Source organism: Megascapheus bottae, chromosome 27, assembly GCF_031878675.1.
Source record: "Megascapheus bottae isolate mThoBot1 chromosome 27, mThoBot2.hap1, whole genome shotgun sequence".
Lineage (NCBI taxonomy): Eukaryota > Metazoa > Chordata > Mammalia > Rodentia > Geomyidae > Megascapheus > Megascapheus bottae.
Genome location: NC_143535.1, coordinates 7,803,279 through 7,815,389, shown reverse-complemented (window position 1 = coordinate 7,815,389; position 12,111 = coordinate 7,803,279). Strand labels below are relative to the sequence as shown.

The following is a 12,111-nucleotide window of genomic DNA, read 5'->3' as shown; positions in this document are numbered from 1 at the left end:
TGACTCTAATGCCTCCATTACCACAGCACATGATGCTCTTACCACTTTAGCTGTTGTAGACTTCATATTTGTCAACGTACTTGATTAGGAATTATTCTACATTTTATTTCTTCTTTTGTTCCTTTGTAGATAAAGTTGGATGGCCAGTATTTCGGGTATCTTCTTGACCCCTCAATTTTCAAAGAATACAGTGGCCGTGTCTGACACTTAATACATTTTTTTAAAGTTGTTTTCTCCCATGAGTCAGGGCCCAGTATTAGGAGGTATACATAAAGAGTACAAAATTATGACAATGATATTGTCTTATTCCATTAAAAAAAATAACAATCCTTTTGGTCAGACTTCTACAAGTCCTTCTAGAGTACAAATGAATGTGATTAAAATGCTACCCTTTGTATTAACCTTCATTAAATATTAACTTTCATTAAAGGTGATCAACATTGTTGATTGCCTGCATAATAGTCCTTGAACTTGTGATAAGGTGTGAAACTTTTTTTTAGCCCTTTGGTCAAATCTAACATTCTCCCAGAAGTGTAATACACAAATAAGATTGATTTTGGTGGGAGTTACAGGAATTCCTGTATCTTGTTACCCAATCACCTCTCCTGAATTCTACCCCTACAAGTAGTATCAAGAGGACCCACAGCTACACATTTGAGTAACTGAGGCCCAGGGAGCTGACCTGACTTTTTCCAGTGCCTTAAAATGACTGACAACAGGACTAAAGCCAGGTTCCTTGAATGGCAGCATATTGTGACTTTCTTGTTAGCCTCTGCAGATAATCAGACTGGAGCCCAGTGGGGTTGCCCACTGGGAGAGAAGACTGGGGCTTCCAATGTCCTAGGACTTCATTTACAAATCTGCTGTCCTCTGAGACAGTAGAAGAGTTACCTGTTAGCACAGCCCTTCTCATTGGACAATTATCTGGGGACATATTATTATTGGGAGAAAGAGAAAGGAAGCAAGATTGCTTTATCTGACTGTTTACTTCATTTCCACTTTATTTCTCTGACTCGGTATGAACTTTACCTGCAGGTATCTTCCCACTAGAGAAGAAGAGCATGGCTCTGATCAAGAAGACAAGAAGGAGAAGTGGCACTGTGGCTCAAGTGGTAGAGTGCAAGCCTGGAGTTGAAGAGCTCAGGGCAGTGCCCAGGCCCAGACTTCAAGCACCACAACTGACAAAAAAAAAAAACAAAGAAGGCCAGAAGGGTAGGAATTCCCCAATGACTCTTCAGAGCTTCCTTGTCTTTTTAAATCTAAATTTCTATTGGTATTATAAAGGTAATAATCACAGGGGGTTACAGTGACTGAACTTCAGTCCAGGTTAGAGATAACCTTGTCTGGCTCAGTTCATAGACCCTGTGAGTCACAGAGCAGGTCACCTTCCCAGAGTGAGAACCGACCTTGGCATTCAGTCCTGTTCTGAGATACCTGTGGTCTAGCAAATATAGTTTAAGAAGATCTGAACTTCGTTTCCCACTACGTGTTGTGGTGGGTGGACGTCGTTCGTGCCATATGCAATTGTAATATCCCACGCGTCAATAATGCCTACAGGAAGCTCCCGGAAAATGTCCTTGATGACCAGATACTGAATGTATCCGTGGAAGTTGCCGAATCTCTCCACGTCACTGTGCATCTCCCTGGTGTTCTCTGTCTTGATGACAACCATGGTGTCTGGGCTCCTCAGAAGAAGTCGCTGGACTGCTCTGTGGATGTTGAGGGTCCTTCGGATGAACACGTCGATGGGGAAGGGTCTGAAATGCTGGCCTAGAGAAATAACAATGACCGTGTTCTTCTCTCCTCCTGTTCTGTCGATTACTCGGGCCATGTTTTCGATCTCTTTGACAGAATAGACCAACGATCCAATCAAGGGGTAACCATGTTTTTGCCACTGGATGTTGATATTTCTATCCAGGTCCACTGCGAGCTGGTGTTTCAGTTTTCCGAACTCGTGCAGGTCCACTGGCTTCAGTGCTGGTGACAATAGGCAACCGCAAAATGAGAGGAGAGCAGAGTTACAAAGGTTCACCAGTCAGGAAGATAGGAGAAAACGTGTTGATGTTTGAATTTAAATAAGCTAACTTTATCTGAATACTTAAAGAATTAAACCTGCTGTATGGACATAGGAGATCATACTTAACTTCCTGTAGAAACACGCAGAAAAATATCGGGGATGGTCAGTCCTTGAGAGGAATGCCATTGCAGGATGATGTGATGAGTCTCGTTATGATGGTTTTTGAATAACTTACTAACTGTGGCTTGAACTCATTTGAACTAAAACTTTTAATTGATGTCCTTAGCATGAAAAGATGGACTTGAACCAATTTCCCCAACTGTAGATTACATTAAATCTGAGATTATATTCTATACTTCTATTTATTTTCATATACATGGAATATTAACTGAGTACATGATCTTCAAAAATAATGATAATAGTAGTCGTGAATTCCTTTGTGTATGTGTCTGTGCACACACACATATACATAGAGAGGCATAAAATTGTCATGTATGGAAGAAAACCAAGCAAGGAAGTCAAATTGCCCCAAATCACACAGTTTGCGAAAATTTTCTACTTTATCTTGAAAATAAGCATAACATGCAGAGACTAAGATTAATTTTTTCCATTTTTATCAAACTAATGAGATCTACCAGAATATTGAGGCTGGTTGTTTTATAGCTAGAAATTATGATAAAAAAGTCTAGTCTATAATTGTCAATGCTTTGTACATGTGCCATCTTAGATCTAAAGGGCTGTTAGAAGTCTTAAGACATAGAGTTTGCAGAACAGAGATATGCAAGCATGTCTGGAGAACAATGACAGGGCTACTTGCTTGGTCTGCTTCCAGCTAACTTCATAAAGATGAGCATTTTTTTGGTGTGTGTGTATGTGTGTGTTCCAAGATTCAAACTTGGTACCTGACACGTGGCCCATTGTCTGGCCCAACTGAGTCATGCCAAGAGTTGGTTTTTCCTTTCCTTCCTTCTTCCCTCCCTTCCCTTCCCTTCCCTTCCCCTCCCTCCCTCCCTCCCTCCCTCCCTCCCTCCCTCCCTCCCTCCCTCCCTCTCCCTCCCTCCCTCCCTCCCTCCCTCCCTCCCTCCCTTCCTTCCTTCCTTCCTTCCTTCCTTCCTTCCTTCCTTCCTTCTTTCCTTCCTTCTTTCTTTTTCTTTCTCTATCTTCCCTCCCTCCCTCACTCTCCCTCTGTGAAGAATCTTTTTGGCTGGGTGCCGGTGGCTCACACTTACAATCCTAGCTACTCAGGAGGCTGATATTTGAGGATCATGGTTCAAATTTCAGCCTGGGAAGGAAAGTTTGGGAGACTCTCCAATTAGCCACCAAGAAAATAGGAAGTGGCTCAAAGTAGTAGAGTGCTAGCCATGAGTGAAAAAGCTCACGGCTACTGTCCAGACCCTGAATTCAAGCACTGTGACTGACAAAAGGTCCCAGACCCTACCAATTTCCCCCTTTTTGAGAAGATCAGTTTTTTAGTTAGCATTGGAGCTTACAAGAGTGGTCTCACATCAAGAAGGCCAAGGTGGAGACATAGGACTCTTATCACTGCTTTGTCCTCAATGATAGAGCTAGGGCCCAGGCACTTAGGTGGCCGATAGCAATGGTTTTCTAAGTGGGATGACTAAGATCTATTAGTGGATTCTGAACTACTGCTGGCACGTCTTTGGTTCAGTACATAATGCAATGAACGTAGAGTTTTCACAACTGGATTCTAGTCCATTTTAATAACTGCTATTGCTTTTTGGATGCTTTCTATTTGCTAATGTACCTTGCAATATGTGAGATCCTTTCCATTTATTTCCTCCTTTCATTGTCAAAAGAAAGAGCAGGTGATATTATTGTTAATAATTATTATTTTGATAGATAAGAAAAGCAAGGAAGAGAAAATAAAGTCACAAGGCCACAGTCTATGTCTATTGACTCCTTGTTCATGCTTTTAACTGTATGCCAGCCTGAAGCCAAACAGTTACTTCTGCATCTGTTATATTATCAGGTAATAATCAAAGGGCCAACAGCTTACAACCATGAGAACCTATTTCACGACAGATGGTATTATAAAGACATTGTACGGATTACCTCAATTTACCAGGTAGATAGTGCTTTTATTTCTAGTTGATATACTAGGAAACTGAACAAAACAGTAATGCAATGTTTCCCAAGGTCATCCAAATACAATGTGAAGTCATGTTTGAACTTGGTATATATATCAGTATCTAGAACACCCTAAATGTGCCATGTATAAAGGGCAACAATTTAGTACACTAAATAATCTTTGTAGGTCTGGGAATATTTCTTAATTGTTGAGTGCTTGCCTAGCATGCATGAAGCCCTAGGTTCGATTCCTCAGTATCGCATACACAGAAAAAGCCAGAAGTGATGCTGCGGCTCAAGTGGTAGAGCAGTAGCTTTGAACAACAACAAAAAAGAAGCTCAGGGACAGTGCCCAGGTCCTTAGTTCAAGCCCCTGAACTGGCAATAAACAAAAAAAGAACAAAAAAAAATCTTTGTTTCCATCTGTCACTTTCTGAACATGCTATATAAATACTGAAGAGCAAATTCTCCAACGATAAAAGATAATAAATATTACCTACACTAGCTAGGTTGCTAGCTATTTACACTAGCTCCCTTCCAGACAGATCAATGTGTTCTTTTAGAGGAACAATAACAGTTTTATTTTGGTGTATAGTGATTAAGGAATATGATAAAGAAGAGATATTCCCCAAATTCCTTTGAAGTGGAAAAACAAGTTTCAGAAGAGGATACGAATAATAGCTTATATGGAGCCATACTGTCAATGCTCATTTTGAAGTACTCCATCCACTGGCGGATTGTGGAATCTCCGATTAGATAGATGAATTTCCCTCTGAGGCAGTCTTTCATTTTGACTGGAGCCAAACTGCAGGAAACCGGGTTCCATGTGTTTTGCCAGACGTGCCCACTGGGGATTGTTGATCTGATTTGAGGCTTGCATTTCTCTTTCACTGGAAGCGTTTCTTCTGACAAAGGATGAACAAGGTAAAGATTTAACAGCATGTATGAAAAGCCATCTTCTAGGGGCTGGGAGTTTGGCCTAGTGGTGAGTGGTTGCCTACCATGCACGAAGACCTGGGTTCAATTTCTAGGTACCACATACATAGAAAAAGCCAGAAGTGCTACTGTAAGTCAAGTGGTAGAGCTCTAGTCTTGAGTAAGCCCAAGACAGTGCTCAGGCCCTGAGTTCAAGCCCCAGGACTGGCAAAAAAAGAAAAAAGCCATCTTCCTACAAGGGTAGCTGGTAGTACATAAGGCTTATTAATGCATCCTCACTTCTGCATTTCAGTAATTTTTTTCTGATGTGAGTTTCCTATATGATGTCCTTTAATAATAAGATAACATGTTTTCTCCATGAAAAAAAAATGACTTCCTGCTACAATGTATTTGTTACCCTCACTATGGAAGCTATATCGTTGATTCTTGCACAGGATGGAAGCTCATTTAGTCTACTAATTTAATTCACTTTGCCTCTACAAATACACACTTTCTCAGTGTCTTCAGTGCCACTATTAAACTATAAATCGTTCAAGTTACAGGCCAGGTAATATTAATAAAAAAAAACCTATTAGTAATTAGCATGGTTTGGAAACTGAGGAAAGGATTTATCTGTAGACAGGAAAGAGCCCTGGAGGTGGAAAAAAAAGGTCAGGCATTCCTCTTTGGTCACTGGTTTATGAAGGCTTTGAGGGGCAGGAAGGTAAAGTGGCAGGCAGGCTTAGAGCAGTGGCCATGTGGCACCTCTAAGGAGTAGAGTAGTATTTTTCAGTGGGCATGAGTTTGCCCATGAATCTGGGGTGAAACATACCACTCTGCCATCAAATGCAATGTTTGTACTTTGTGTTTGAATAATTAGCTATATCTTCATGCTGGATTTAGAGAGATACAGAAGTTGTTGCCTTAAATCCATTCAGATGGAGGTTTTCTAGAAGCCAGTAAATATAAATGTGGAAGTTGTAAGAATGTCTAGAAAGGTGACAAAAGACTTAGGAGGAGAGAAGACTCCTAGCTGGAAGTTTAGAAACCTGTAGACTTAGTTCAACAAGAGAGGCTGGAGGAGGTGAAAACTAGGTAGAGTTTTTTTTTTTTTTTTACTTTAAGGCGTTTTCACATTGGTTAAACATTGGTTTTAACACTGGTTAATGTGTCAGACTGTGATTTTAGATGTGGCACGACAGGCAGGTTTGTGATATCTTTGTTCTTCCACCTATTCCCTCTCATTGTGACATGGAAGCATGGGTAGCTTTTGTTAAGTAGTAGAACAGAATGTTGAGAGGCAGAGACAGCGAGCTGGCCAGAGGAAAAAGGAAACTCTTTAAGTGGTCTCCTAGCAAACAAACCATGAGCACTTACCTTTGCATTTGGAAACAATAATCGGTTTCAATTTTTCTAAAATCTCCACACCCACATTTGACCTTAAAGAGAAAGACATTGCACACACAGTGAGACCAAAGGCAGATATTCTTAGGAGAGGAACATGAAGGCACAATTTCTATCTGTAGCCAATCATATAAAATAATAGTATCAAAATGAACTCCAGGAAATGGAAACAACAAGGTTTTTCCCCCTCTTTTTTTGTGGCTGTTGTTCTTAGTTTCTTTTCTTTTTTGTTCATTTATCTATTTTTGGGAGGGTAAGGGGAGTACAGAAATGGAAGAACAAAGGGTGAGAAAATGCAACAGTGATACTAGACATCATGTTGAAAATGAACTACATATAATTGTGGGTGGGGATGGGAGGGAAAAACTGGGAATGAATAAGGGAAGGGGCAATGTTGTCCAAAAAGAAATATACTCTTCATCTGACTTACACAATTGTAGCCCTTACATCATCTTTATAGTAACAATTTTTTAAAAAAGACATTGCAGTTATCCTATAGTTGCTCAAATCAAAATACATGTAAGAAGCTATAAGAAGCTAGAGTATTTAGTTATTGGTGACAACACTGTTATGTTAATAATAAGCTGGTTTATTGTAGCTACCATATCAGGCCATTTAGTGAATTTCTGTTTCTCTGCCCCTTAGATCATAGGCTATGGGTCCTCGGGAAGTGTGCAAGTCAGTGTACTGAGATTGAGAAATAATGTATTAGAGAACATACATATGGTTATCTTTCTTTTTAGCTTTCCTTTTGGCAGTACTTTTTAGTTCATTGATAAGGATTAATTTAAACGTTCCCAAAGTGTAGTGACTGTGGGAGAGTGACCACTGCCCCAAATAAATTCACAATTCCTTTCCTAAACAGCTCTTCTTAAATAATCCCAAAGTTGTGACCCAGGGAAAATGTTCCTCTGACATACAGGCCAAATCACCATGACGTTCAGTGTAAAATCCAGCAATAGTCATCCATTTACCTTTCGAAGAGGCTCCTTTCTTGTTTGCTGAGATAGGACACATCCTTGTTCTTGGACCGCATGTGTGTGAGAGAGGCGCAGGGAACGTGAGGTGGTTTCACACAGTAGAAAGCTTCTTGGTCTTGAGCATCCAAGTACTGGCACAGCTCAGCACTCGAGTTGAAAGCCAGGGCACAATCACTGTAGACCGTGGAAGTGCCGCTGAGAAACTGCCCAGTGAAGATCACCCTGTCATAGCCTTGTTTCCTTGCCCTCCAGAGAGCAGACACCCCTTCGCTGGGGTGGATGAGCAGGACCGACAGGGAGACCTGGCCTTCCCAGAACAGAGTGAAGCTCACGAGGTAGGTGCCGTTGTCAAAGTCCGTCACCTTTCCCGACGCACCTGCCTTCAAGGCCGGGGAGGACATCCTGGCCCTCAGGAAGTCCCCACCGTACTCCTTCCTGTGTCCCAAGTGGTCCCTCACCTCCAGCAGGACATCCAGCTGGTCCCCCTGGCAGTACGTGTGCTGAGGGTTGAGGATGGTGGCTCTGCTGTGCTTAGCGCTGGTGGTGCTGTTCTTGTGGGTAAAGGGTCTGGGTGGGATCCTCTGGTCTAGTTTATGTATGATCTCCATGACACGTGGCTCTACGTGACCTTGTGAAACTGCTGGGTTCAGAGGTGCTTCAGGGTATGAGGACTCTTGGGTGAAATCCCAGGGTTGCAAGGAGATGGGAAACTTGAACAAAGGCCAAATCTGAAATGGCAAGAGACAGAACAGAACACATAGAAAATGTTCCTATTTGTGTACTAATTTTTTGGGAGGCAGGTTGGCCAACTTTTACCTTTATGGATTAATGAGAAGCATCAAAAATTAAGCAACATTGGGGTTTTATGGCCATACATGTCTTCTACACCAGATGTGTTTTCTTTAGAAATGGTGACTTTAGCTTTCGTTGGCTAATCTGCTTTGGAAGAGCTAGTCAACCCCAGACACCTTCTGGAATCTTTGAAAGTGAAGGTTATGAAATTTTCATTATCGGGAAGCTGTGAAGACTCCGAGTAGAGAATAAATGCTTATTGTTTTTTTTTAGTCTTAAAACTAAAACAACTCATTGCAAACAAAAGCTGAGAACTGCTCATCACCACCAGACCTGCCTTACAAAACTGCTAAACTGAAAATAAACCCCTCCAAAACAAAAAAACAAAAAAGATATTAATAACACAAAGACAAACAAAAATATAAAAATCACTGATAACAGGGCCGGGAGTTTGGCCTAGTGGTTAAAGTGCTTGCCTAGCATGCATGAAGACCCGGGTTCGATTCCTCGGTACCACATACATAGAAAAAAGCCAGAAGTGGTGCTGAGGCTCAAGTGGTAGAGCTCTAGCCTTGAGAAAGTCCAAGGACAGTGCTCAGGCCCTGAGCTCAAGCCCAGGACTAGCAAAAAAAAAAAAAAAAAAAAAAAAGAATGTGAAAAAAAAATCACTGATAACAATAAGAACCCAGTCAAAATTAAAGTACTCTAATAATGTCTTTAGTGTATAGGTTAGCAAATAGAAACTGTTTTGTAAGGCAATACTTATTGTACATATGACATACAAACATACAATATTTTAAAAAAAGGTAGAGTCTGAAGACTTCCACATTGAACACAGTGAACATGGAAGAAAGAAACTGAAGACACTAGGAGATGGAGAGATGCTTGTGTTCTTGGATTAGCAGAACCTAACACTACAAAACTGGTTATACTACCAAAAGCAGTCTACAGATTCAATACAATTCCTATTATATCCCAATGTCGTTTTCTATAGAAACTGAAAAGTCAATCCCGGCATTTGTTTTGAAGCACAAAAGACCCTGAATAGCCAATGCAATTCTCAGGAAAAGAAGCAATGCTGCACCATGGTAACAAAAACAGCTTGATATTGGCACAAAAGGAATTAAGTAATGATCCGGGCATTAACTCATCCTGTTCATAAGAATATCTCAACCAAAAAATCTGGGTGTGGTTATGCTCAACTATTGACCTAGCTATGACCTAAATAAGAGCATCAGAGGGGCTGGGGCATGGCCTAGTGGTAGAGTGCTTGAGTAGCATGCACAAAGCCCTGGGATCAATTCCTCAGTACCACATACACAGAAAAAACTGGAAATGATGCTGTGGCTTAAGTGGTAGAGTGCTAGCCTTGATAAAGCTCAAGGACAGTGCCCAGACCCTGAGTTCAAGCCCTGGCAAAAAGAAAAAACAAAACAATCATGGTATAGGCTGGCCTAAGCAAATACCCAGAGCAAAATAGGATTAGAGGCATAACTAAATGGTAGAGCTCCTGCCCTGTAGAGTTAAAGCCCTGAGTTCAAACCCTGGTACAGCCAAAGGAAAGACAAAAATGATTGTCAAAAGGAACATTTGAAATTGTTGCTAGAAGCTGAGCACTGGTGGCTTATGCCTGTAATCTTGGCTACTTAGGGGGCTGAGATCTGAGGATCACAGTTTGAACCCAGCTTGTGCAGAAAAATCTATTAGACTCTTCTCTCGGGTTAACTGGCAAAAATACTGAAAGTGGAAGTGTGAGTCCAGTGGTAGAATGCCAGCCTTGAGTGAGAAAGCCAAGTGAGAGCAGAAGACTCTGAGTTCAAACTAGCACAAAAACCAGCAAGGATGTATTTTAATATAATGTTCGGACAAATGGCAAACAGTTTGATATTGGGATAGAGCAATGTTTCCTTCAGAAAGCATCGACTATGTTTTAAAGGCAGATGCATAAAAACACAAATGCCCAATATTCTCTAGAAGTTCTTTTATAGATTTGAAAAGACAAGATGTTGTGAGCTGATACTTGGGATATGTGTATCAGTGGAAAGGTGGTATTGGTGTGTAAACACGTTCACAGCCTTGTACCCATGTCTTCAACTATTGTTTGGCAATTGTCTCATGCATTGCGTTGTGTAAGCTGTTCAAATGGCCTTACTACAGTCTATAAGTCACCTTCCAGTTTGAACTTTTGCTAGAACAGAGAAACGCCAAGTAAAAAAGTATACATTTTTTCTTTTGAAGGACACGGAAGAGAATCACTACCTTGGTGATGTTTCGGAAAACTGCAAACGTGATCAAGGAGGCTAATATAAGCCACAGTACTAAGAGCGACCTTCGATTTGCCATGGCTGCTTTCGTGATCGGAATCCTATGAGAAACAACACAAAGGAAGTCACACCAACATATCACAGAGCAAAACAGAAAGCGAAACGTGGAAACATTCTTTTTTATGCCTCCTGATTATTTTCAATCCTTAGATAGAATTATTCCTAAAACTAAATATTATCCCATCCAGCTTCCATCCCCGGCTATCAGCATGTTTATTCCACAGAGATCTCCCAGCACCCACCACAAGCCATAAGAAAGGGAATAGTCAAAAACCTGACGCATGCTGGCTTGCTCTTTTTTAGTGGCTTTTCCAGGTTCTGTGTCACTTCTCACTTCCTTATAGTCTTCCTTTTATCACAAACAGCAGGCAAAAATACTTCAGTGAACTTTGGCATACGTTGTCCCACTGTCCATCAAATGTGAAATGATCGTTCTTCCTTCCTTCATCCCTGTCTGTGGGTTCTTTATCCTTGTTTTACCAACCTTGAAAAGATTTATTTGAAAACTTCTGTTTATTACTTTTCAAATGCTCTGCAGTCATTATCAAAATTTTTTTTGTTGTTGTTGTTTGTTTCTTTCAGACAAGTAGTTTGGGAATTTCAAGTTGTCTTACAGCCACAATGCTTGGGCTGGGGTTAGAAACCCAGTGCTAGAGCCTTCTATCGAGCCTGCATGAGATCTCACACAAAAAATCTCAAAACATAAAACATCAGATTGTCTGAATACTACCCTTCTAAAATTTCCTACCCTTCAAAAGCACAGAAACACCCACCACCTTATTCCTGAACTCCCTGTTTTTGAGAGACATTAACGACATCTAAAGATCAAATGTTCCCATTCTCCTCACCTATTCTACTGTAATGCCCAAGTCTCAGGACGACCACCAAGAGACCGCTGAGAGTCAGACATTCCGAAATGCAAAAGCAAGGCTTTATTCAGGCGGCTAGCTCGGCCTTGTCCTACACTCCCATACAGGGAGCTAGGAGGAGGCCACCTGCATTTTTACAGGGCTTTTAAAGGCAAAGACCACAGATTTACATCAAAACAGCAATCAGCTATTGGAGTGAGATAAGGTAGGGGTTAGGGACATTTCAGGGCAGTGGAAGCCAGTAGAGTCCTAATTAGCTGTCTGAGGGTAGTTTTATGGCTTTAGAAAACAAATGCCACCCCTTGAATTTACGTGAGTTCTGCTTTAGAAAACAAATACCTTCCCTTGAATTTACGTGAGTTCTGGTTAATTTTAACACAGACAGGTCAGTTCCTGGGACTTAATGGCACCACAATTCTGTTTCTTTAATTTTTATGTGCTTTTGGGTCACTCATAGTTTATATAAACAACAAGATGGGTGCTGCTTCAGAATAGGGGCACTTTTTAGCTCCTTACTACTTGCTAATATTTCCCTTTCTTTTTGGCCAGTCCTGAGGCTTGAACTCAGGGCCTGGGCACTGTCCTTGGGCTTTCTCAAGGTGAGCGCTCTACCACTTGAGCCACAACACCACTTCTGGCTTTTTCAGTGTATGTGGGTGCCGAGAAATCCAACCCAGGTCTTCGTGCATGCTAGGCAAGCACTCTACCACTAGGTCATGTTC

General features: G+C 41.2%; 1 protein-coding gene across 2 annotated transcripts; it reads right to left on the bottom strand.

Moving 5' to 3' along the window:
- Positions 1-1,188: 1,188 nt before the first annotated feature.
- On the bottom strand, positions 1,189-11,000 carry LOC150045547 (NXPE family member 4-like). 2 transcript variants are annotated; one of them, XM_090319480.1, is made up of 6 exons: positions 10,795-11,000; positions 10,456-10,561; positions 7,399-8,132; positions 6,398-6,459; positions 4,804-5,010; positions 1,189-1,977 (listed from the first exon to the last, which is right to left on the bottom strand). In XM_090319480.1, the coding sequence occupies exons 2-6, from the start codon at positions 10,537-10,539 to the stop codon at positions 1,442-1,444; spliced, it is 1,623 nt and encodes a 540-aa protein (XP_090175606.1). In that variant the 5' UTR covers positions 10,540-10,561; positions 10,795-11,000; the 3' UTR covers positions 1,189-1,441. The 2 variants fall into 2 exon arrangements, with proteins under 2 accessions (XP_090175606.1, XP_090175607.1); XM_090319481.1 differs by lacking the exons at positions 10,456-10,561; positions 10,795-11,000 and adding an exon at positions 8,221-8,265.
- Positions 11,001-12,111: the final 1,111 nt, after the last annotated feature.

What these genes read in the sequence shown, in the direction of transcription:
- LOC150045547 (XM_090319480.1), bottom strand. Translation starts at nt 10,539, where the DNA reads ATGGCAAATCGAAGGTCGCTCTTAGTACTGTGGCTTATATTAGCCTCC. An exon ending in TATTGTTTCCAAATGCAAAG is followed by an intron (nt 5,011 to 6,397) that starts GTAAGTGCTCAT and finishes ATCCTTTGTCAG; the next exon opens with AAGAAACGCTTCCAGTGAAA. An exon ending in CTTCAAAATGAGCATTGACA is followed by an intron (nt 1,978 to 4,803) that starts GTATGGCTCCAT and finishes TATTGTCACCAG; the next exon opens with CACTGAAGCCAGTGGACCTG.